We start from the raw sequence: 24,259 nt of genomic DNA on the forward strand, positions 1-24,259 counted from the left end.
GTCATCAAATAATTCTCAAAGAAGACAATAGCCTATGTCAACAAGACTATACTGGTATCTACATTATCAAAAGTTTAAAATTGAGAAAATTGTAGCAGACTTATTAAAGTCAGGAGTTATTCAACTTAGTACTATCCCCTATTCTTCACCGGTATTGTTAGTCAAAAAATGAATGTGCAATGATTATTGAGCCTTAAATAAGCAAACAGTGAAGGACAAGTTTCCAATTCCTATGATCGATGAGCTTCTTGATGAATTACATGGTGCAAAATTTTTCACTAAGCTAGACTTGCGATCAAGGTCCCACTAGATTTGCATGCAACTTGAAGATGTATCAAATACGACATTTTGTACTCATCAAGGACATTATGAATTTTTGGTGATGCCATTCGGATTAACAAATGCGCCTTCCACTTTCCAATCATTGATGAATTCAGTCTTCAAAGATTACCTCTGTAAGTTCATTTTGGTTTTTCTCTTTTTATGACATTTTAATCTATAGTAGAAGTTTGGAAGAGCATTTACAACATCTTAAGATTACTTTCTCCATATTGAGAACTTATTAGTTGTATGTCAAGAAGGAAAAATGTAATTTTGGACAACGACAAGTGAGATATTTACGATAGTTTATCCGCCAAATAAGAGTATCTATGGATCAAGAAAAAAGTTGATGCAATGATCAAATGGCCAAAACCCACAACTGTGAAGGCCTTTTCCGAGTTTTTGGGATTGACGGGATATTATTGTAAATTCATTCAAAATTATGGTAAAATTGTAACCCCGTTAACAAACATGTTGAAGAAGAATGGATTCCAATGGTAAACTCGATCAGAAGCTTCATTTGAGCAACTCAAGAATGCCATGACAAAGGCATCAGTGTTGGCTTTGCCCGAGTTTTCAAAGCCTTTCGTCATTGAGTGCGATGCATTAGGGATAGGAATTGGTGGAGTTTTAATGCAAGAATAGCGCCTAATTGCTTTTTTAAGAAAATCCTTGTGAGGTAAAAATTTATTGTTATCTACTTATGAAAAAGAGATGATAGCATTAGTTCATGCAGTACAAACATAGAGGCATTATCTACTTAGACAATGGTTTATAGTTCAGATTGACCAGAGAAGTTTAAAGTACTTATGGCAGCAAAAAATTGCAACTCTAGCCCAACAAAGATGGCTAGTGAAATTGATGGGCTATGATTGTGACATTGAATGTAAATTGGGAAAAAAAGAATTTGGTGGCAGATGCACTGTCACGAAGAGAAGAAATGGGGGTAGAAATAATTGCCATCTCTAACTCGAGTAGATTCTATTCATGAAGAAGTAGAAAATAATTCAATTCTACAGGGCATTATGAGAAATGTGCAGCAAGGAGAAACAGTGGGACCATGGAGCTACAAAGATGGAGTTTTGTTTTTCAAAAAAAGGAATTTTTTTTGCTGGCGATCTTTTTTAATTCCCATCATTTTGAAGGAGATGCATGCAAGTACTCATGAAGATTATCACAAGACTTATCAAAGAATTAAATATGTTTTCTTTTGAATGGGAATGAAACAAGACATTCGCACGCATGTGAAGCAATGTGATACTTGCCAACGACAAAAGAGAAAATGGGAGAACACCAAACCATATGGCCTCTTTCAACCATTCCTTATTCCTACACAGGTATGGACTGATTTGTCTATGGATTTTATTGATGGCTTACCAATCTCTAAGGGGAAGTCCACAATTTTTGTGGTGATGGATCGTTTGTCAAAATTTGCTTACTTTATTCCCAGATCTCATCCTTACACTGCATCGTTATTGGCATAAATATTTTTGATAACATTTTCAAATTATATGGTATGCCCAAGTTAATTGTTTGTGACAGAGATCTAGTTTTCACAAGCACATTTTGGGAGGAACTATTCCGTCTACAAGGGACAAATTTTAATTTTTTCTCATCTTATCATTCGCAAACTGACAGCCAAATCGAAGTAGTGAACCGGACAGTGGAAATGTACTTGTGTTGTTTTATTGGAGACAAGCAAAAGAAATACGTTCATTGGATTACTTGGGCGGAGTATTGTTATAACACCAGTGTCCATAGCTCAACAAAAAAGACTCCATTCAAGATTATTTATGGACGTCCTCCACCAACTCTCTTATCTTATGTGCCTGGTACAACTCAAGTGGAGGTAGTTGACAAGGAGTTATGTGTTCCTGATCAAGTACTTAAGGAACTGAAGGATCAGTTGTTAGTTACGCAAAATCGCATGAAGAGATTTTATGATGTGGGACGTACTGACAAGAGTTTTGAAGTAGGGGAGTTTGTGTACTTATGTCTCCAACCATACAAGCAAGTTTCAATTTCACTTGGAAGAAACCTTAAACTATCTCCAAGGTATTATGGGCCCTTTGAGATCATTCAAAAGGTGGGACCAGTTGCTTACAAACTCAAGATGCCTTCTGAATCAAAGATTCATCCTATTTTCCATATATCTTGCTTGAAGAAAAAAGTTGAAACTACTGTACAAAGGCAAGAAACGACCAAGAGTTCGAGAGGATGAAGATGTTATTACTGCTTGGCCACAAGTAATCCTTGAAGAATGAATTCGAAAGCGATGAAGAGAGATACTTATTCATTAGGAAGGGCACTCACCATCAGATGGAACTTGGGAAGATGTTGAGCAATTGAATATTTGTTTTTCAGAATCTCTTCTCGAGGACAATGATAGAATATAGGGGGGAAGAATGTTACTGTCAATGTTTTGAAAATCGGATTGGAATTTGACCTAGTCAAAGGTCTGATTCCCAGATTGATCGATTCGATCGGTTAAACTGGTCAGTCGGACCAGTAACATCTTAACATGATGTCATTAAAAATAAAAAGAATTTAATTTATTAAATATATTAAGAAAAAACCACAACTCTTTTCCTCTTCTTCATAAAAAAAATTTAATTTATTAAATATATTAAGAAAAAACCACAACTCTTTTCCTCTTCTTCTTCTCTCTCCTTTTCCCCACCACTCTTTTTTCTTCTCTCTCATTAATTAATTTCTCTTCACTTTTCATTACATACCTTGACACTTTTCAGTTTTCAATTTCAAATCTCTTGCACCTTACCGGATCTTTTCTCAAAAAATAAATGTCTCTTCTTCATTTTCCCTCTCCTTTTCTCCACCACTCTTTCTTCTCTCTCATTAATTATTTCAATAATGCTACGAACACCGAAAAAACTGCACCGAAATCGTGTATCGATCTACGTGTAACACGCCTCTTATTTTTTTTACAATTTTTTTCTAGTGAACGGCCATCCATCAAATTTGGACGGCCATTCACTCACATAGACGCCCGTCCATATTATATGGACGGACGTCCATATACAAGGGACGGGCGTCCCCATTTAAAGGACGCCCGTCCATAAATAAATTATGAAAATAAAAAAAAAAAACTTTGGGGACGGCCGTCCATAAATTATGGACGGCCGTCCCTTACGTTTGGACGGGCGTCCATTCCTAATGGACGCCCATCCATACTTTAAAAAAACAAAAAATGTTTGGATGGGCGTCCATTTCTAATGGACGACCGTCCATTATTTTAGTTTCTACAAATTAAAGAAAAACTTTGGTTGGGACGGGCGTCCGTAAGGAATGAACGCCCGTCCATTACTTACGTTTTTGTGAAATCTTTCCAGTGATAGCAATCTCATGCAGTATCTCCTGCACATCATCAGCCAACTTTTTGATGTCCTCCGGTCAGTATAGTACGTTTGCATCCTGGTTGAAGTTCTGTAGCTTATCCTTATTCTTTTCATCGCTGCTGACTTCCCCGAAAATCTTAAACTCTTGCCTCCCCGAAAAAAACACAGTGAAAGAAGACGAAGAAGTAGACGGGCGAAGTTCTGCACCTTCTTCACTTGCCTCCATGGAAACTTTATTGCATCCATTTTGATTTAACAGGTTAGAATTTCAAACACATTGACTTAGACTTTTAAAACACTACACAAACATCATCATCTTTATCTTTATCCTTAATATATTTGTTGAATTGTATTCATGGAAAAAGAAGAAAATGAAGACTGGAACCATTACCCGAAAAGATGATGATGATGATGAAGATAATTTGTAGAAACTAAAATAATGGATGGGCAAACATTTTTTTTTTTTTTTAAAGTATGGACGGGCGTCCATTAGGAATGGACGCCCGTCCAAACGTAAGGGACGATCGTCCATAATTTATGGACGGTCGTCCCCAAAGTTTTTTTTTTTTATTTTCATAATTTATTTATGGACGGGCGTCCTTTAAATGGGGACGCCCATCCCTTGTATATGGACGCCCGTCCATATAATATGGACGGGCGTTCATGTGAGTGAATGGCCGTCCAAATTTGATGGACGGCCGTTCACTAGAAAAAAATTGTAAAAAAAATGAGAGGTGTGTTACACGTAGGCCGGTACACGATTTCGATGCAGTTTTTTCGGTGTCCGTAGCATTATTGTAATTATTTTATCTTCATTAGATAATCCTTTCATTCTCCAGACGTCTTCATTCCTCTCTCTCTCTTTTTCTTCATTGAGTCTTTGTTTCCACACGTCCTTCTTCTTCTTCCCAACAATGATCCTATGCCTTTTAGTTTTCCATGCCATCACCAAATGCACCCTAAAAACTGTCGACTCATTGACAATGATCATGGTGAAGATGATGTGAGGTAAGAGGAGACGAAGATGAATTTTGTGGACAGACTGGTTGGACCGCTGGTTCGTTATTGTTCATCCGGTCTAAATTCGGTCCACACCGGGTTATAACCTAATAACGAGTTTTATTATGCTTCAGATTGGACTAGTGGCCGGTCGACGATTGAACCGGTTTGATCGTCCGGTTCGGTCCGATTCGGGTTTCTAATCATTGGTTATAGTCTTAACTCTTAAGGTCTTATTTATGAGTGGGTCTTATTTGTGGGTAGGAGTTGCTAAAGACTAGTTCCTATTTGCCATGTAGTTTTAATCCTAAGGGTCTGATAGGGGTGGGCGGTTCTAGTACCTACCATTTTTTTTAAGTAACCAAAACCAAAACTGACCAGATCCTTTGATTTGGTTCCGGTTCAGGTATCCTAAAAAATATCAATTACCTTTGATTTGGTTCCGGTTCAGGTATCCTAAAAAATATCAATTATCCCCTTATTTTTTAAAAATGAGAGTAAACTCTTATAAAATTACATTACACCCTCAATAGGTTTCTGAAATAACAAATACACCCTACAAACTTTACAAAAATTACAACTATTCCAATATCCATTTCAACCTCCCAAAATTAAAATAACATAACACTTTAAAACTTTAAATAACATATCAACTATCAAGTTTCATCCTCCCAAAATTAAAATTATATAACACAATAACATCACATAATAAGTTAACAACATAAAGGCCCAGAAGAAATAAATTCCTTTTGAAAAGGTGTGCATATAAAATAATTCAGATGCAAACAACCTCGTAGTGTGTATATAAAATAATTCTGCATTATAACAAAAATCTTCCTCCACACTTTCTTAAACATTCCAGCAATGCAATAAACAAAAAGAATCATGAAGCTTGGTACTTTCAATTCGGCATTCATCACAAAAATTTAACTTCTCTCTTTTCAATGTATTTTAGCTTATAAATTAACAACACAAACAAACATACTTCCAGCACATATGCAAGACTCCATTAAAACAAANCAAGATGTTGGGATGGTGCCTTAAATCCTATATTGATTAGGAATGGGAGTTGCAAGGGAATTCTCCCCTTTAAATAGACCAATAGATTGAGCTTTTAAAATATCTCAAAAAATGTAAAATAGACACCAAAAGAATATTCATTGTGGCTGTTATTAAGGGTGTAATTGAGCCTTTTGGGATAATGTAAGGAGTTTGCAGTTTTGCTCTTCTAAAAATTGCATAGTGAACATAGACTAAATTGATTAGGCCAAACCACTTTATGTAGGCTAAATTGATTGTGTCAAACCACTTTATGGAGGCTAAATTGATTGGCCGAACCACTTTAAAATTCTTGTATTTGGTTTTCTTTATTTTAAGTCGTTTGTTTTAATTTTACGTTTGAGTTGTGAGAATTTTTCCAACACGAGTTTTTTCTTCCAATCATGGTAGTGTGGAGCTAAAACTAAGATTCCCAAAAGATGTTTAGTTCATCAAATCAACAGCTGGTGGCTTGATTGATTCTTTTGTGCCAGAATCTCTTGTGAAATGGGAACCTTCAAACAAATGATAAATGAATAACTGAATCGATCACCAGGAAGAGCCTTGTTGAAGGTATTAGAGACTTACTCAACAATTGGTACATATCTGACTTCCATTTCACCAAATAATAGGTGTACTTGAGACATTTACATGGACTTCATTAAGTAAAGATTTGATCGAGGTGACTTTAGCAGCTGTTTGTGCAAGTGATCTATACTTACTTTTGATGCTTGATCTTACTACTGCCTTTTGTTTCTTATAGCTCTTAACAGATTTAAGTTTTCACCCAAAAACACACAATATCTCCTACAGATTTCCTATCTTGAGTGTCACAAGCTCAACCTATATCAGAGTAACTCATAATTTCTATGTCTCCTTCTACTTTTAACATAATTCCTTGATCAACGGTTCCTGTCAAGTATCTCAAAACTCTCTTACAACCCTACCAATGAATGAGAGTTGGGGATTGCATGAATTGGTTTAACTTGTTTACTGCAAATGCAAGTTTTGGTCTTCTGATGGTTGCATATTGAAGCGAGTCAATGACACTTCTATAAAGCGTATGACCTTCAAATGGTTTACCTTCATTTTTGAAATAAGTTGAGATTAATTGAAACATCCAGTGACAAGAATGGCATCAACATAGACAGATGATTTGGTTTGCTGGGAATTTCAAAGCCTTCAGGTTGATCCGACGGCTGATCCGAAGAAGGATAAGATTGTTTTTGTTTTGACAGATGATTGAATGGATTAGATTTCCAACCTGGAATCTATGTGTATTATAAAAGTTCCTGTAAAACAATTTTAGGGTTAACGAAATTTTTCGCAAGTCTTGTTGAATTGATTCTATGTTTTTCGGCTCTGTTCTTTAGAAATCCTCTGCATTAGGAAGTTTTACAAATCAATTCTGAAGCGTCAAACAACAGAGCTAGAATTTGAGCAGGTGCGGGCTATCTCAAGTAAGGATCAAATGGTAGCTTATGTTTCTTCTAACAATAATTTCAAAAGAATTGAGCACTTCAAGATCAAATGCTTTGAGAATTGAATATTTTGGCAGAATAATCAGAGTGACTGTAACAGATGCTAGAACAATAGTAAGGACAGGAACCGGATTTAATCTTTTAAGTGTTAGTCAAGAAAAAGACTGAGGTAAATGCTATCAGCATTGTAATTATTGACACGTAGAATGCTGAGAGTCCGGTCATCAATTTAAGCGGCAAAGACTTGAGAAAATCATCTTCTGCACAATGCAGTGTAAGGATGGACAAAAAATTCAGCATTGAGATAGAAGAGCAAAATAATGCGATTGCATCTGCGATCACAAAAACGTGGTATAAATTCTTCCTCCTATTAATTGATCTTCCTATTTCACCATTGTTACCTACAGTACTGAAGGCTGCTGCAAACATGACAACAGTTACAAGTGATGCAATAGTCATACATGAGCTGGCTGCCTTCTTCGTTGAAACTTTTGCCCCTTTTAATAGTTCTGAATGTTCAACGGTGAATAACTCTCGAGGTGTTTTGCCCTCTGAATTTCTCATTTCTTTAAACGAAGGCTTTGCAATCTTTTCAACCTCCTAAAACATGAACAAATTTTCAAATCAAAATGAAAATGCTATAAATTGATGTTAAATAGAAAATTATAATAATAAGTATTATATAGAAGTAACTTACAAAATATTTTACCTTCAACTTTAACAATTCTCGCTGCATTTCCAGAGCTGCATCTGGAACAGTACTGGCTGAACTTGGATGTTGATATTTTGCTGCTAAATGTAATATGTTATTTCCATCTTTATCTCGGTAAGTCGCTAACAATTCCTTAGCAAAGCCGATTTCATGAACTAGATCCAGTATATTGGTATGACCATGTAAAACTGCAATGTGAAATATGGTTTGATCATTTTCATCTAATTCATGGACCAAGTCAGGATAAGAGCGAATAATCTCAGCCAAGAATGCAAAGTTCCCCGATTTTATAGCATCGAACAATAAATTTGAAGGATTTCTTATGAATTCCAAAGCATCGACATCATCTCGTCGTATTGTTTCTCTCCAAAGACTTTGGACTAATTTAAGTGCTGGAGTTGAAGTGAAGTCATCAGTATCCTGAGTAAACTTCATTCCTGAGACTAAGAGTGAGAATTAATTAATTATAGCAGCAAGTTATTATTAAAATTGAAATATAAAATTAGTTTTCCATGGTTTTCTTTCTTTTGATTAATACATTTATGGAAATTTAGAACAGTGGCATTGTCAATATTGAGTCCGAGAATTAGTGGAAACTAACATGAGCTGATAAGTCTCTTCAATGGTCCTGTGCTTCTGCAAACGAATGCTGAGGGGTTTTGAGCCAACATATGCAAGGCAGTCCCAAATTGAACATGACGAGCTGCGGCTAGCTCTTTATCATCCTCTAGCAATGTCAAGGCGAAATCTGAGGAATTCATCAAATCCCAATGATTATACATATGTGCAATAAAAAAAAATATAAACATATATAACTTCAAATAAAATAATTAAGCTTTCATATTAGTATCCGGGTTTTAAGAATTAGAAGGAAAACAAAAGTCAAAATGAGGTTGAAGTTAGATATAAAATCTAAAGGAATAATAACCTACAATAAGGGACCATTTGAACTACCGTTAGGTGGTGAGTGGTTTGACATAGACTCTTAAGTGTATTATTCAAGAGGTCCTGAGTTCGAGTCTCTCATCAGTTACTAATAGGGTAGCCATTGGAACTCTTATCCGACTAATAATTATAAGGTCCTGAGAGATTAGTTGAAGTACGCCTAAGCTAGTTCGGACACCGAAGTCATTAAAAAAAAGGACTATTTGATAAAAAAAAAAAAAAAAAAAAAAACCATTTGGACCTATATATTTAATGTAATGTAGTACTACAGTATTAGCTTGTCTCAAGCACTTATTTAAATACCATATGATACATCTAATGTAGCACTATGATAGAATGAAACAAACTAGGACAAATCAGATATATTGTTTATTAATTATTTTTTTGTCTTTCTTTAACCACCATCATAATTAGTGGTTTAATGCGAATATATTATATTTTTATTGAACAAATGTAAACGTAGTATCATGCAAATATGTCAAATAATACTGTTCACAATTGATCTGAAAATAGGTGAGACTTACCATAAAGACCCATAAGAACACTAACAATAAATGTTGACTTGCGGTCCTCTTTGGTGAGATATTGTTTAGCTTTACGGTATAAAAACTTTGCCATTTCTTCATGTCCAAATAAAGCAGCCAAGTATAGTGGAAGCATATTTTTACCGCCTCGGATTGTCAGTAGATTTTGATTCATTTCCAGCATAATCTGTACAATTTGTAAGCTTCCAATCATGACAGCAAAACAAAAGGCTGTATTCCCATTAATGTCTTGCAACATTAACTCCTCTGGTTTCATCAATTTCACTATCTCCCGGACAAACCTTGTTTGTCCTGCATCTGCTGCTACATGAAGAATAGTTTCATAACCCTTTGTAATCGCTGTACATAGCACTGAGGGATGATGATGTTTCGTTCGCATTGAAAAGCGCTTAACTTCTTCAATGTCGCCGTTGATGGCAGCGTTGTTAAGAGGAACACATATGTCGAAATACAATGCTTTATTTTTTCCTGTTTAATATGAATAACATAATGAGATAATTAAAGATCATCTTGAAAACATTGATGTGGGTTTAAGTTAGAGAGCTCACCAGAAAGAAGACGAAGGGAAGGCCACCTGATTACTTGAGTTGGAGTTGCTTTATCGATATCATTTAGCTCTTTATGAACATCTATATCTTCCATTCAATTGTATATTGATCAGTTGGAGTAGCTTTTCTCATCAATATGATGTGTTTTTCAGATGTCATAATTTCCTTTGTGAGAATAGTAATGTCTCCTTCAACTTTGACTATACGACGTACATCATAGCTCCATATATAAAGATCTATACATACATACATACATACATATGAAATAACAGAAGGTTTCTGCTATTTTTTTAGTGTATTTTAAGAAGTAATTAATATTTGTTTCCCTACCCTGCTTCATGCGTTTCATATGAATGCAACATATTTGGACTATTTGCAGGACTTTAAGCAAATTATACAAGTTCTGGTTTTGATCCCCTTTTCTTTATACTTATTGTCTTCTGTGATGTGCATACGCTGACGAATGATATTCTCTTTATAGACAACGATTGACATGTCGTGTTGTTTGATTTCTTTTCAAAATGCTCGAATCAAAGCTCTATTACGTGCCCTCTTGTCATTTAAAATAAGTGTTTCAAGAATAAACTAATATTTTTTAAAATAAAATTTACTGTTCAGGGCGGCAATTTATAGTTTTTTGCAAGGCCAGGAACAATTACGGGTTGCTGTTTATTACATTATTCTTTTTGTTGCTCGTGAATTTTCTTCCTACTTCTTCTTCTTCTCTTATTAATTATGATCATCGGATCCTCATTAGTAAGATTAATTATTGTTGTTAAAAGTAGTTATTAATAATATTTTTGAATTAGAGACCACAATTAGGATTTGGACTTACTTAACTCCATTCATTATATTATATAGTAAAAGTAGTTACAAATTCAATTATTATTATTTGTATCTATAACTTTACTTGAAAGGAATTTATTAATTGACATCTCCATTGGTATAGACAATACAAATATATTAGCATTTGCATTTTATTTAATTTAGTTATAAAGAAAGAAATAAAAAAAATTCATTTCAATGGTGCCCCTGGACCGAAAATTCCTGGGTCCACCATGATCAGGAGTGACAAAAACCTTTCTCCTGATAAGATTAGCTGTGATACCATTATGGTTGTGATTAGCTAATAACACTGTTGGGAAATCCTACAAATACAGTTTCATCACATATGCAAAGAATTAATAAAAATAAATAAATAACAATTGATTGAGAAACAAATGCACAAGGAGTTTTACCATGGTTTAGGCAATAATAATCTTATGTCCACATTGAACTTAACACACGAACTCACTTGCACTATTAGGAAGATTATACAAATACTCCCAAGAACAACTAAGGCTGTGCTGTTTCCTATTCAAACCCTATTTTATCCAATTTTATCCAATCCTATCAAAATACATATTTGTTTCAATATTCTCAAAATTCAATCCTGTTTAAGTTCAACTCAAATATTTAGATTTTTTTAACCTTTGAGTTTGTTAATTAATTAAACACTCCCAACAATTAAAAGTTATAAATTCACAAAAATTACGCTCATCCACCCACATATTGCCAACAACTGACCATCATTGTCGAAAGGTGGTCAGAAATTATCGGAATGACGTACAATTGGCTAGATATGGTCGGTCATGCACTGACCTAGCCTTTTCCGATCAGATCCACCAGAGTCATAGTTGGAAAAGGGCAAATCAGTACACAACCGACTAATCTAGTCGGAAAAGGCCAATATCTATGCCAAAGATCTAGTCGTAATGGGTAGATCTTGCCACATCTAGTCGATAAAGACTATCTATCTTGGTCGTTGTTGACGGCCAAACAATGGCCCAGATGTGGTCATCCTCAATCGCCAATTTGGCCAGATTTGGCTGAAAACAGCCAGATTTATGCACTACCGGCTAGATCCAGGCGCGTGCATCATTTGGCAACTTTCGACACCGTCCGAATATGGTGGCCGGTGCTAGATTTAATGGGTGGAGTGGGGGTGTTTTATTAATTTAAAACTTTTATATAGTTGATGTTAGCTAAATTAACAAATGTAGAGGGTTAAAAAATAATCTAAATATTTCAGAAAATGTTTTTAAAAAATTTACCAAAACATTTCAAATTTAAATCCTATTCTCGTAATAATAACTCAAATCAACTTTTTTAAAAATATTATTCTAAATACTCTATCAAACACAACCTAAGATACCTCTCACAAATACACATCACAGAGAAGATAAAATGATTATCTGTTTCGGATTTCCGCAAAACATTTAAATAAAATGATAATATTCCTTCTATAAAACATTTTTTAACAACTGGAGTATGAAGATAAGAATTTTACTTTCTGAAAGATAAGTACTTTACTTTCTGAAACAGAGTTTCTGTAAAATGTTCTAATAAAACTTTATCTGAACTATTATACTTTATAGTAAATTATCTTATAGACTAAAATATTAGTTGTTCTATTCATCAAAGCACCTATGATTTTATATGTGCATATATACATTCTGCAGCAAGACTTTTTAACGTAACTTCGATGCAATGGAAATAAATCTATATATATATATATTAATATATATATATATATATATATATATCTAATTATTGTAATTACCACATGAAAAGGATGTAGATATATGGTCAAACACAGTGACATATTCAATATTGAAAACTTAGAGAGAATAATAAAGAAGAAAGAGAAAGACGCACAAGATTTACGTGGTCTGATAATATTTTTGCATTTATGAGACACAAAATAAATATTCACGTCACTAGAATAAGAACAGATACAGTATCAAACTATTTTGTAAGAGGGACCTACGATACCATTTGCCTTAGAAAAAATGAATTTATTTGCTATCGCCAAAAGAATCAAAATATTTTGGACAGCCCAACGCCAAACTAATTGGGCTTTGTTGAGTTATTAAACATAGTCCAAGTATAAAAAGGCTTTCTTAAAATCGTAATTGCGGCTCCAACCTTGATTGGGCTCCTAGTGTAAATTTCTCTCTTCTGAAAAAAATGACTATACCATAAGCAGAGGATAAACTAGGTATAGGTTATGAGGGTATTTTGGGTATAAATAGGAGATGTTTTTAAAATATTAAGTAGGTGAATTAGTAATGGGTGCTACTAATAAATTAAATGGGGTTTAAAAATTACTTCCTTTTTAAATGCATGTAAATGTTTCTATTATCTCAATGCCTTTATAGAATTTTTCAGCTTTTTTTTTCTTTTCTATATAATGCTTTCTTTTTAATACATATATTGCTTATTGTATTTGTTAATATTATATATACAAAAATATTATAAATTAATGTGATAAACTTGCTATAATTCAATCTTTTTTTTACGAGTGAAGTGAAAATCCCCATCATTCATAAAATTTTTCTTCTAGTAAATTTTTGTTCTTCATTAATAAAAGTTTTTATGAATGAAAGGGAAATTTCCTCGTAAGTTTTCCTTTTACTCGAAAATTTTCCTTTTCATTGGAAAATTTTATTTTCACTGTGAATTTTTCCTCTTCATTCGTAGATTTTTCTTTTTCACTAGTGAATTTTTCCTTTATACAGAGGGAAGTTTATTCATTAATGTATAACGGCTTTTTTGTCTTCATAATTATTGATATGTAAAAGTTAAAATAGTTTTGTATAACTGCAGATTGCCTAAATAAATAATTCTTTAATCACAAGTGTCGTGACATTAACTTATTAAGATTATATTTAAATAATCAATTTGAGGGTTAATAGTGTATAAATTATTTTCAGCATTCTGAAATAATCTTATATATTAATGCAATAAAATCACAGTAACATATTTAATTAAAACAAATTTTGTTATGCTTATATCCTTTATAATGATTAAACAACAATCACTATTGCAAAGTTTGTCGCAATAAAATTGTAAATATTTTGTAGTGCATGTCTCTTTTAACCTTTCATTGATTATTGAGTCACAATAAATTTTTAGAAGCAAAATATTTGATAAATAAAATAATTTCCTTTGAAAATTTTGTGGATAGTTTAAACCATCTTTAAATTTTAGTCTAATACTACTTATCCCAAGATATATAAAAAGTTTACATCTGAATGATGTGTCATCTTATATGGTATTGTTGTCAATGCATGGGTGTAACCCAAAAATTAATTGGGAATTGGGGTGGTCAAAATGAATCTTCAATGAATTTAAGGAACTAAATAGAAATCCACATAAAACTTGAAGACTCTACCAGGATAGACTTTATCTGCATAATACCGTAGGAGAAAGTGATGGCATAATGCAAACAATGCCCCAGAAGACAAAAATCAAGAGATTGACCTGTTGCCAATTTTACAAGAATTTTGCGGGGCTCGAAGTGGCATGGCCAAGGGAGTGTTGTATGTAACTTCATCAGTGCATGTGATGTGACCCTGAGCATGACCAACCAACAAAAAATAACAAATAATTAGTGGCAACAGATTCTGTCACCATGACCGTGAGCATCTTAATGGTTCAAAGACTGCAGTCTAGAATAACACGTGATGTGAGCAGTAAATTGAAAGCAACTCTTTATTATGGTGATAAGATAAAAATTTGTCATAACAAACAAAACCATGGGCATTACATGAAACATAAGTAAAAAAAAATGTGGAAGTGTTGTCTTATATATTGACATATCATTTAACATCTCAATTCATTATTACACTTTAAAATCACGTAAAAAAATACATCATAGGAAAAAAACCGGACTATATTTAAAGGATGTGACTTAAAGATGTTTAATTAAAGTATATGACCTATTGAATAGGTACGATGAGGGAATAGGTACAATGAAGCGTTGTAATTTATAAAAAAAATTGTAAAAAAGGGTATAATATAATACTAGAGTTCTAATTTTACACAACTTTAAATCTCTTTTCATTCGGCTTATACAGTTGTTTCAAATTCTCTTACACAAATTTTTTTTTTTTTTTCTTCTACATTCAAACAGTTTTCTATAGAGTATTTTAGGGAATGCTTCAAACTACTAATTGCAGTATTCCAAATTTGTTATAACTTGGAGGTAATGTCAGAAAGCCTGTTAGCAAACTATTAATGTAGGGGGAAATAAAACCTTAAGGAAAGTGTTCATACAGGCCTTAAATCCATTTTATTCATGATCTCTAAAAATCAAGGGGGTGTTAGTTTTCTCCACTTAATCTTAAATCTAATTAAAGTAAAAGTTTCGATGTTTATTTTATTGTTCAAATTGTTAATGTAGAAAAGGTAATTTTTTTTTTTTTTTAAAATTTGAATGCGTTTTATACAAACATAAGTTTAGTCCCCTAAAATGCCGATATGATAATATATAAATTTAAATAATAATGTTAAAATCAGACTTTAAATTATTCATTTAAAATATTTTAGTTAAACTACATATCTTATTTATAATAAATGTAGTTTCCGATGCTAGAACTCGATGGTGGTTGCTGATTTTCGTTAGCTGAAAAAAATTTTGGCGAGCTTTGATGACAAAATTAATATCAAAATGATCGTATTTTCTTTCTCTATCCATCCCTACAACTTTTTTTTTTTTTTTTTTAAATCAATAAATGTGTCATTTGACCGTGATCTGACAAAGAAAGTTTGGACTATTGCACTTTCTATGTCACATACCAGCCAAATGTCACATTTATTTCAGTTGAAATTTGCATAGTTAGATAAATCGGTTACAAAGGATCATTTTGATATCAATTTTATTTCTTTTATGCTTACAAAAAAATTTTCCGTTCACTAACTGGTGGCGGATTTTGACAATTAGATTCTTGCAATTGATAGACTAAAATTCAGTTCTACAATATTTTCTATAATCAACTTTATGATAAGGGTATATTAGTAAATGCAAATATAAAAGAAAATATTACTTTTTACTTAATTCTAGTAAGTGTTTAAAAAAAAAAAAAAAAACTAATAAATAACGAACAACCCCTAACTATCCCTAAACAGATAATTTGTTCGTTGACCATGACCATTACTGATGGTGGCAGATCCAATTAATGACTTGTGGGGACTACAATCCCCACTCAACTTTTAAAAAAGTCCACATCTTATATTAATTTAAATTTTACATTTATAGAATTATGAGATTTTGGGAACAGCCCCTATGGTTAGTTTGGATTTTATTTCTGTAAAACCCTATTTTTAATCCTAATATATATATATTTCATATGTTTTATGATGTTTATTTTTATGTAAGGGGATTTGTTAGTTTTTAAAAGTTTTATTAGAAGTGAAAATGAAAGGAATAAGAATTATTGAGTTTGCATTTAATTGAGGGAGAAATCTGGGCATTTTTATATCAAAAAGCTAATGTGGCAAGGTCATGGTGAGAATAAAAGAATCTTGGGGCAGTTTCATAATTCAAAGAAGTTGTTTTATATATAAATTGAGTTGTTCGCCAAAAATGAAGAAGAAGAGAGAAAAATCCATAAAGAAGAAAGGAAGAAGAAGCAAAGGAAAAAGAAAAAGAAAAGAGAGGGAAGAATGAGTTTGGTTAGTTTTATCCATTTGATTTTTCTGCACTTGAGTTGATGGTATTTGAGAACCAGGCTGAGATTTATGTTACTGACATACGTTCTTATGATAAATATGCTGAGTTACAAGGAATTGGTGATTTGATTAAGAATTTAGTTCGGTTTAAAAAAGAATTTTTGCATACGTTGGTGTATAAGCTTGTGAAAGTAGCATTGGTTTTACCAGTTGCGACTGCGACGGTTGAAAAAGTTTTTTCCATAATAAATCTTGTGAAAAATCGGTTATGCAATCGAATGGAAGATCAATAGATGAATGATTGCTTGATCATCTATATTGAGAAAATTGTATTTGATACAATTGACCATGAGGTGATTATCTAACGTTTTCAGAATAGGAAAACTCGTCTAGGACAATTGTAGAAAAATTGTTTTATTTTTACAAAAATTGTGTTTTTTGAATATATATATTTGTATTTTATAACTTTTTATTGAAACTTATCGTAATGAAAAAAAAGCGTAGTAAGTTTTAATTTTTTTTTTTTTTTTTTTTGGTTTATATTTTGCCCCATGGAGGGAAATTTTTGGATCCGTCACTGATTACTAAAATCCGTCGTGTGTATCGCCTAAGTTTTAGCAAACAGCATCCTGACTTGGTGATTGATTGGACAAACCAATTTCAGTATAGTTTACTACTTACTAAAATATAATTTAATTAATACAAAAACACCAAGTGTAAGATGTACTAGTAAATTATTCATGTGCCCAAGAGTTTGTCAAGATCTCGTTCACATGCATTTGTCATCATAATATTTCGTTTTATATGTAAGAGTTATTACGGGTTGTTAATACTTTTCGATTATGGTAGAGTAATATCACATATACAATATTTCTTATATAAATATGATATGGTAAAAAATAATTAGATAAAAATTTATTTTTAATTTAAAATCAATCAATCATTTTTTATCACATCATATTGTATTAAAAATATTCTATAAAAATATTGTATATGTAGTATTATAGATTATAATATGTGTTTATCTTAAGGACTCTCACAAGGTATATAAAATTAACTCTTACTTAAAATTTTTTCTTATTTACCTCAATTCACTTACATTTTATGAATCATATATAGTTAAATAGTAATATTTCCTATTTACAAGCCATTGAACCTAAAGGAAAGAGAACTAACACCACATAATATAATTAGATATCGGTTTTTTGTTGTTTGCTTTTTGATATAACACCACATATTTCCAGATAAATGTATTGAATAGAAAAAAGTTAAATTTCATCAGTTAAAAATCTGAAAATTTCTAACTAACACGTAAATTATAGTTTCATAATAAGTATAAGCTTACAATATAATACTCCCTCCGTTTCCAAATAAATGACGCTTTGGCTAATTACACACTTTTTTATACACTGATTTTTTTAATGTAAACAAAAAGAGAGAGGAGGCGTGGGCATACAAAAAAGTGGAGAGAGATGATTGAGGCAAACACATAGAGCAGAGAAAGAGAGAGAGAGGAGATGTGGGCCATCGCAAAAAAGTGGAGAGTTGAGGCAGATACACAGAGCAGAGAAAAAGAGAGAGAAGAGATGTGGGCCATCGCAAAAAAGTGGAGAGTAGAGATCAGACAAGACAAGCGACACTTATTTTGAAAAAAAATGACACACTCAAGACGACACTTAAAAAAAAAATAGAGGGAGTAATAAATAAGACATTTAATTTATTTATTTAAAAAAACTTTTAAATTTATTCTGTAATTTTAATACCAAGAATTCTTGAAAGAAAGAAAAGAAATATTTTTTAGCGGTTAATTTTAATTTCAAATGGAACACAAAATGTTCTGTAATTTTACAATAATTCTAATAATTGAAAGAAAAAGATATGATAAATATCCAAACCACAAACATAGATTTAATTAATTTCTTCAAATCCCAACTACATATATAAGAGCAGCTTAATTCAAATACAGGTATCTCCATATAAATAAGTAAATTAAACTACTACCTGTAATCAATGACCACATAAAAGATGGTACAAATAAAACCATAAATAGGAGCAAGGCATAATTCTTAGAACACGTACCAGTATGCAGGGTAGATATATCCAGATGCTTCAGAAATTTAAACGAACGACTCGTTATGATGGATCCTTGTCCTTCAATTTTTTTTTTTTTTTTTTTTTGACCGAACTTGTTTTCAACAGACATTTTGTCTTCTTTTAACTGGGTACCCTGTCCGTGGACAGGGAGGACGCACAGTAATAGACACCAAACCATTAATTGTTTGGAATGTTCCAGAATCCAGCACAACCTGTTGACCGTCTAAAAGTCTTCCGTCGAAGGAATCTGATTGTGGACAACTATGGCACTGAACGATAACAGGGATCGTTGCCATTCTTTCACTTCCGCCTTGGCCCTGACAAGCTGTAAGAATGATCTGAGCATGAAGGCCTCTAGATGTCCATATATATAAACACACATGATGTCTGATGCTGGCAATGATGTGGCAATAATGCGACAATCAGGCACTTTGTACAATGAATGGTTAACATGGTCAAACACTAATGTCAAGGAGAATCATATCATGTGCCAAGATATTGAGAATCACAGAAAATTTAATAGTAAATTGCACATAAATCAATTCTTTAACAAAAAAAAAATTCAGTCGAAGGATTAAAAAATTTTACCTGAAAAATACAAGATCGATTCAAAATCAGCATCTTTTGACCTTATTTTTCGTACTTATATGTAACAATTATAATTTGACAAAAAAAAAAAAAAAAAAAAAGGGATAATTTTAAACAAATAATTATATTAATTTTTCTAGAGCAGGAAACAGGGGCATAATTTCATAACATTAAATAATTATTTATCTTAGGCATAATTTTATGAATCTGTATCACAATTTTGTGTTTCGTTTCAAAACCGTTATAACTGTAGCAAATCAAATTATAATTGAGTAACCAAAGGCTAAATTTGCAAAGCCAAAAAAGAGAACGTGTGAAGGTAAATCAAAATCACCATCGAAAAATCCATTTTCAACAAAATGATTTGCCATTTGGGAGTACCCAACGAGGAAATTTAAAAGTAACAACAATAATTAGCAAGCATAAAGAAACACATGACAATCGAGAGAAAATGGTAGATATTGTAACCTATATATTGATGGGAAAGATCTTAATAGAAAATAATATCAAAAGGAAAGCAAAGGAACTAGAGACAAACCCCTTCAATTCTTAACAAAGCTTCACAAACAAAATTATGTTTTTTTAACACAATATATTCAAAGATTCTAAGGAAAAATCCTAGAAACCATAATTGAATGAAACTTACAGGGCAGCCTTGATGCTGGCTTAGGAAACAAAGAAATCACAGGATGTAACAGAGTCAACTTTCACGATTTTAGACTTGTTTTGCTGAGCTTGCCAGATGAATATATAAACAAAAGAAACAAATTACTTTTAGGAGATCGTGCAACGAAAAACATAGATTTAAGATTAATATCATATGAATAAAATCAAATCACACAAAGAAGCACAATATTTATGTGGTTCAACATAACTCGCCTACATCCAAGGATGAGAGAAATCTACTATAATTTGATGAACACAATATATAAGAGCACACAACACCATAAACCTGATACAATTAATTGAGCGGAAACAATCCTACCTTCTAACCACTCTTAACCCAATACCTAGAGTGGAAACAATCCCAATTTCTAAGACACTCCCCCCGTGGTGTTTAATAACCTTTACATCAAATACCCTGTGTTATCATATTCTCTCATAACCTTGAATTGGTTCTCACAATTACATTTATAGGTAGGATATGAGATATTTTTATTATAATAGGATTCATATTTAAATTCCTAATAGGACTCTTAATTTATATTCCTATTTACAATTGCCATTCTTGATTAAATAATTTTCCTCAAGACATAAAATTTCACATGGGAACAAATAGGAAAGCAAGCCACAATATCTCAACAATATCCACCTTGGCGAGTTTTCCATCATAGTGACGAATGTGAGAGTTTTCCATCACAGTGATGAACATGATGAAGATAATGCTTCACCATCATGGCACCTAGGTCATAGAATAACCATGTCGAATTTTGCTAGCATCCAGGTTACATAGTAACCATGACAAATTTTACTACCAAGATTTGAGAAACTCCACCGACAACTCAAACCTGTTGTAGTTAGTCTCTTCTGTGCATTCACCATCTTGAAAGAACTTATCTCTCAGGTCGCAACTTGGAGCTTTGAAACCACTTGTTAGGAAATCACAGTGGAAAACATAGATTCGAGATTAATAATGTACAAATAAAATCATACCACACAAAGAGACAATATTTACGTGGTTCGACATAACGTGCCTACATCCACGGATGAGAGAAATCCACTATAGTTCTATGAACACAATATACACGAGTACATAACACCATAAACTTGGTACAATTAATAGAGCGAAAACACTCATAGTTTCTAACCACGTTCAACCCAATACCTAGAGTGGAGATAATCCCAGTTTCTAAGACATTCTCCCCATGATGTTTAGTAACCCTTACATCAAATACTTTGTATTCTCACATTCTCTCATAACCTTGAATTGGTTTTCACCCTTATATTTATAGGTAAAATATGAGATATTCTAATTCTAATAGGATTCATATTTCAGTTCCTAATAGGACTCCTAATTTCTATTCCTATTTACAATTGTATCTTTTATTACATAGTTTTCCTAAAGACAAACAATTTCACATGGGAACAAATAGGAAAGCGAGCCACAATATCCCAACAGTTACTTCCTAGTTTACCTTGTAGAATAAGAACTATAGATTAGAAGAAATTGGTGCATTAAGATGGAAAACCAACATAACTCAAATGCACATAACTCTTTCAAGAGAGCTCTATTCATCTTTTCTAACATTTTTTTTAAGGTATGGTAATGCCTCTCTTGCAGTTCGAGCACAAGACCACTGGATATAGCTAAACCTAGTGTCTAAAGGGCTTGCCATTCAGTCACAAGGGGTAAGATTTTTTTCTAGCATTTTTGCAATGCCTAAGTTTCATTGTATTATGTTGTTATATGATGACAATAATTCCACAAAATTCACAAAATAAAATTTGAGAAATAATATAAAAGGATAACAGTTTGTGTACATTCTTCTTCTTCTTCTTCTTCTTTGCTTCACAATTCTATGTAGCTAGGTTTTCATTCAATTGGTTCTTGTATTTTCTAACTTTGGTTAAGTTCAGTAGTCCAAGGATCTAAACGAGATGATTTTACTTTGTGTGTTTTAACAAGGCATTAATAGAGATATAGTGTATTATACAACAAAAGTAATAAAATCCATTTATTTTCAGACAATGTTCTTATTTAGTATGCTTTTCTCTCCTTTTATTCCTTATTTTGAGCTTTCCTTTATTCTAGATGTAAGTAATTTTGTCAACTTATGAAGTTTGTGTGTGCACATTCATTTCTGATGTCTACACATCCTTTTGATTAAAGCACAATTGTTTCTTCAGTTTACACATGTCATGACATTCTGAATTGATGTGTGCACATTCCATTAGTCTGTTTTCATTGCATAATGTGTGGCCACATTAGAGTTAGATGTGTCAATAATCGTCTAGTTAGACTTTAATACATATATTGTGTTTTCATTAGCTATTAGGATTTTATCTAGAACTGAAATATGCATGAGTGGTCCATTTACAAGTGTCAAATATTTCAGATGTGGTCCTAAAAATTTGTTTTATTTTTCAAAAGTGGTCCTAACAAGTTGTTGAAAACTTTCCCAAAATAGCCAAACATATGTAAGGCTTTGTCGACTGATTGTCTAAGGGTTTCTTGAGCAAGGATTCTTTATAATCTTCTTCATCCTTGCATTTGCACTTGAACCTGAATATTCCTCTTATTATTCTCTGAAAATCTGTTAAGGTTTTATTCTGTTTGGTCAGGTTCCTTTGTTGCTTTGTTAAGCTCAAAACACATTACCAACCTTTGTTGTATGAGTGTTGTTGGAACATGGTTCCCTTGATGAAAGCTTGAAAGGAGTTCAAGCTGTGGAGCTGGACGATGTCTTTGGTGTTGACGCATGAGTGGAGCTTGAGCTATCCAAGAGGTGTCTTGGATTCAAGCAAGCTGTGGCAAGATAGTGGATCATCCAAAGGGTGATTATGAAAGCAGGGAGTGTTTTATAGTTGATTGCTTAACTTCAACTTTGTAAACGAACCTTGAATGTTTGCTATTGAATGACTTTGGAATCAAGAACCAAAGAAAATAGAACGACTAAAGAAGCGAATTCTGGAAAAAGTTAGTTGTAATATTCTAACTGAATTCAATGAATGTACACGAAGATGACTAGCTTGTTTTATATCAAGCCATAATATCAAAACGGTAGTGTTTTGATGTTTAAGAGTCTACTTTTCAAGGTACACCCTACTTTTGCTTTCTTACAAAATACACCCCATAACCATTTTACAAAGTAACCTGAGCTATTCTTAACTTCCACAATCTCATCTTATTATACTAAGATTTCCCCTTAAACTAGACATAGTAATGTACTAGCATACACCAATATTTCCCCTTAAACTTGACCTCATAATGTACCATCATATGCTAATATTTCCCTTTAAGATGAACCTCATTTTATAGTCTTCAAGGTGCAATCACTACAAGTCTAATCAGCAAATGTTTCAAGTGCAGTAGTTAACACTAAGACACATAAGGAGAAAATATGCCACAGTAGGAAACTTAGGCACAAGAGCACCAGAATCACCAGTTCTTCATGAATTCAAGAATTAGAATTAGTAATTCAATAGTTGCTTTGTTGCTTTTAAGCTTGACTCTGAGAAAAAGTCTTTAGGGGACCCATCAAGAGAAGCTACTACTTCCAGAATCAAAATGGAACTTGATAGAATCTTGGGGACTTCTCAAGAGCAGCTACTGCTTCCAGAATCAGAATGAAACTTGATAGAATCTTCATCTTCAGTGAGCAAACTACTATCTTTATGAAGGCCTTTATCTAACTCATTATCAACCTTAGCAATTACCTTTAACTTGGCTTAGAGAGTTTGAAACTTGGAACTTGGAAGTGCCTTGGTCAGAATATCTGCAACTTGATATTATGTACAACATATTGAACACATATCTTTTTTTCTACGACTAATTCTCGAACATACCACACATCTATTTCAATGTGCTTAGTGCATGCATGGAAAATATGGTTTAAAGAGAGAGCACCAGCACTCATATTGTCACACCACAAAAACAAGAGTGTTATTAATAGTTATACCAAGTTCTTGAAACAAGTGTTGAATCCAAACCAATTCAGTGGCTGCTTGACTAAAAGCTCTATATTCAGCCTCTGTTGAAGATAAAGAAACAACCTTCTACTTCCTAGAAACCCATTGTACTAGATTTCTTCCAAGGAAGATGCTATACCCATTAGTTGATCTCCTATCACTTACATCACTAGCCCAATCTGCATCAGCATATCCTTCAAGGATGAATTCTGAGTTTTTCTGAAAAATAAGTCTATGTGAAAGAGTTCCCTTGATGTAGCGGAGAACTCTTTTACAAGCAGTCCAATGTGCAATGGTGGGAGGCTGAAGAAATTGACTTAGGCGATTGACAGAGAAAGCCAAATCAGGCCTGGAAAGGGTAAGGTACTGCAGACCACCTACAATGCTACGGTAAAGTGAAGGTTGGTCATAAAAAGCCTTATCTTCTTCCCCTAATTTCACACTTGTTGCCATTGGTGTATTCCAAGGTTTGCAATCAATCATTCCAACTCTAATCAATAAGTCTTAA

At 32.8% G+C, this 24,259-nt stretch overlaps 2 protein-coding genes across 2 annotated transcripts; both read right to left on the reverse strand.

The window, feature by feature from the left end:
- Positions 1-7,336: 7,336 nt before the first annotated feature.
- Positions 7,337-10,128, reverse strand: LOC116124110 (ankyrin repeat-containing protein ITN1-like). The gene is made up of 5 exons (XM_031409814.1): positions 9,946-10,128; positions 9,377-9,865; positions 8,509-8,655; positions 7,905-8,350; positions 7,337-7,795 (listed from the first exon to the last, which is right to left on the reverse strand). The coding sequence occupies exons 1-5, from the start codon at positions 10,037-10,039 to the stop codon at positions 7,337-7,339; spliced, it is 1,635 nt and encodes a 544-aa protein (XP_031265674.1). The 5' UTR covers positions 10,040-10,128.
- A 13,710-nt stretch (positions 10,129-23,838) lies between these two features.
- On the reverse strand, positions 23,839-24,204 carry LOC116124111 (uncharacterized mitochondrial protein AtMg00810-like). The gene has a single exon (XM_031409815.1). It carries the CDS (start codon positions 24,202-24,204, stop codon positions 23,839-23,841), a length of 366 nt encoding a protein of 121 aa, XP_031265675.1.
- Between the last annotated feature and the right edge of the window lie 55 nt (positions 24,205-24,259).

This window comes from Pistacia vera, unplaced genomic scaffold (genome assembly GCF_008641045.1).
Source record: "Pistacia vera cultivar Batoury unplaced genomic scaffold, PisVer_v2 Contig149, whole genome shotgun sequence".
NCBI lineage: Eukaryota > Viridiplantae > Streptophyta > Magnoliopsida > Sapindales > Anacardiaceae > Pistacia > Pistacia vera.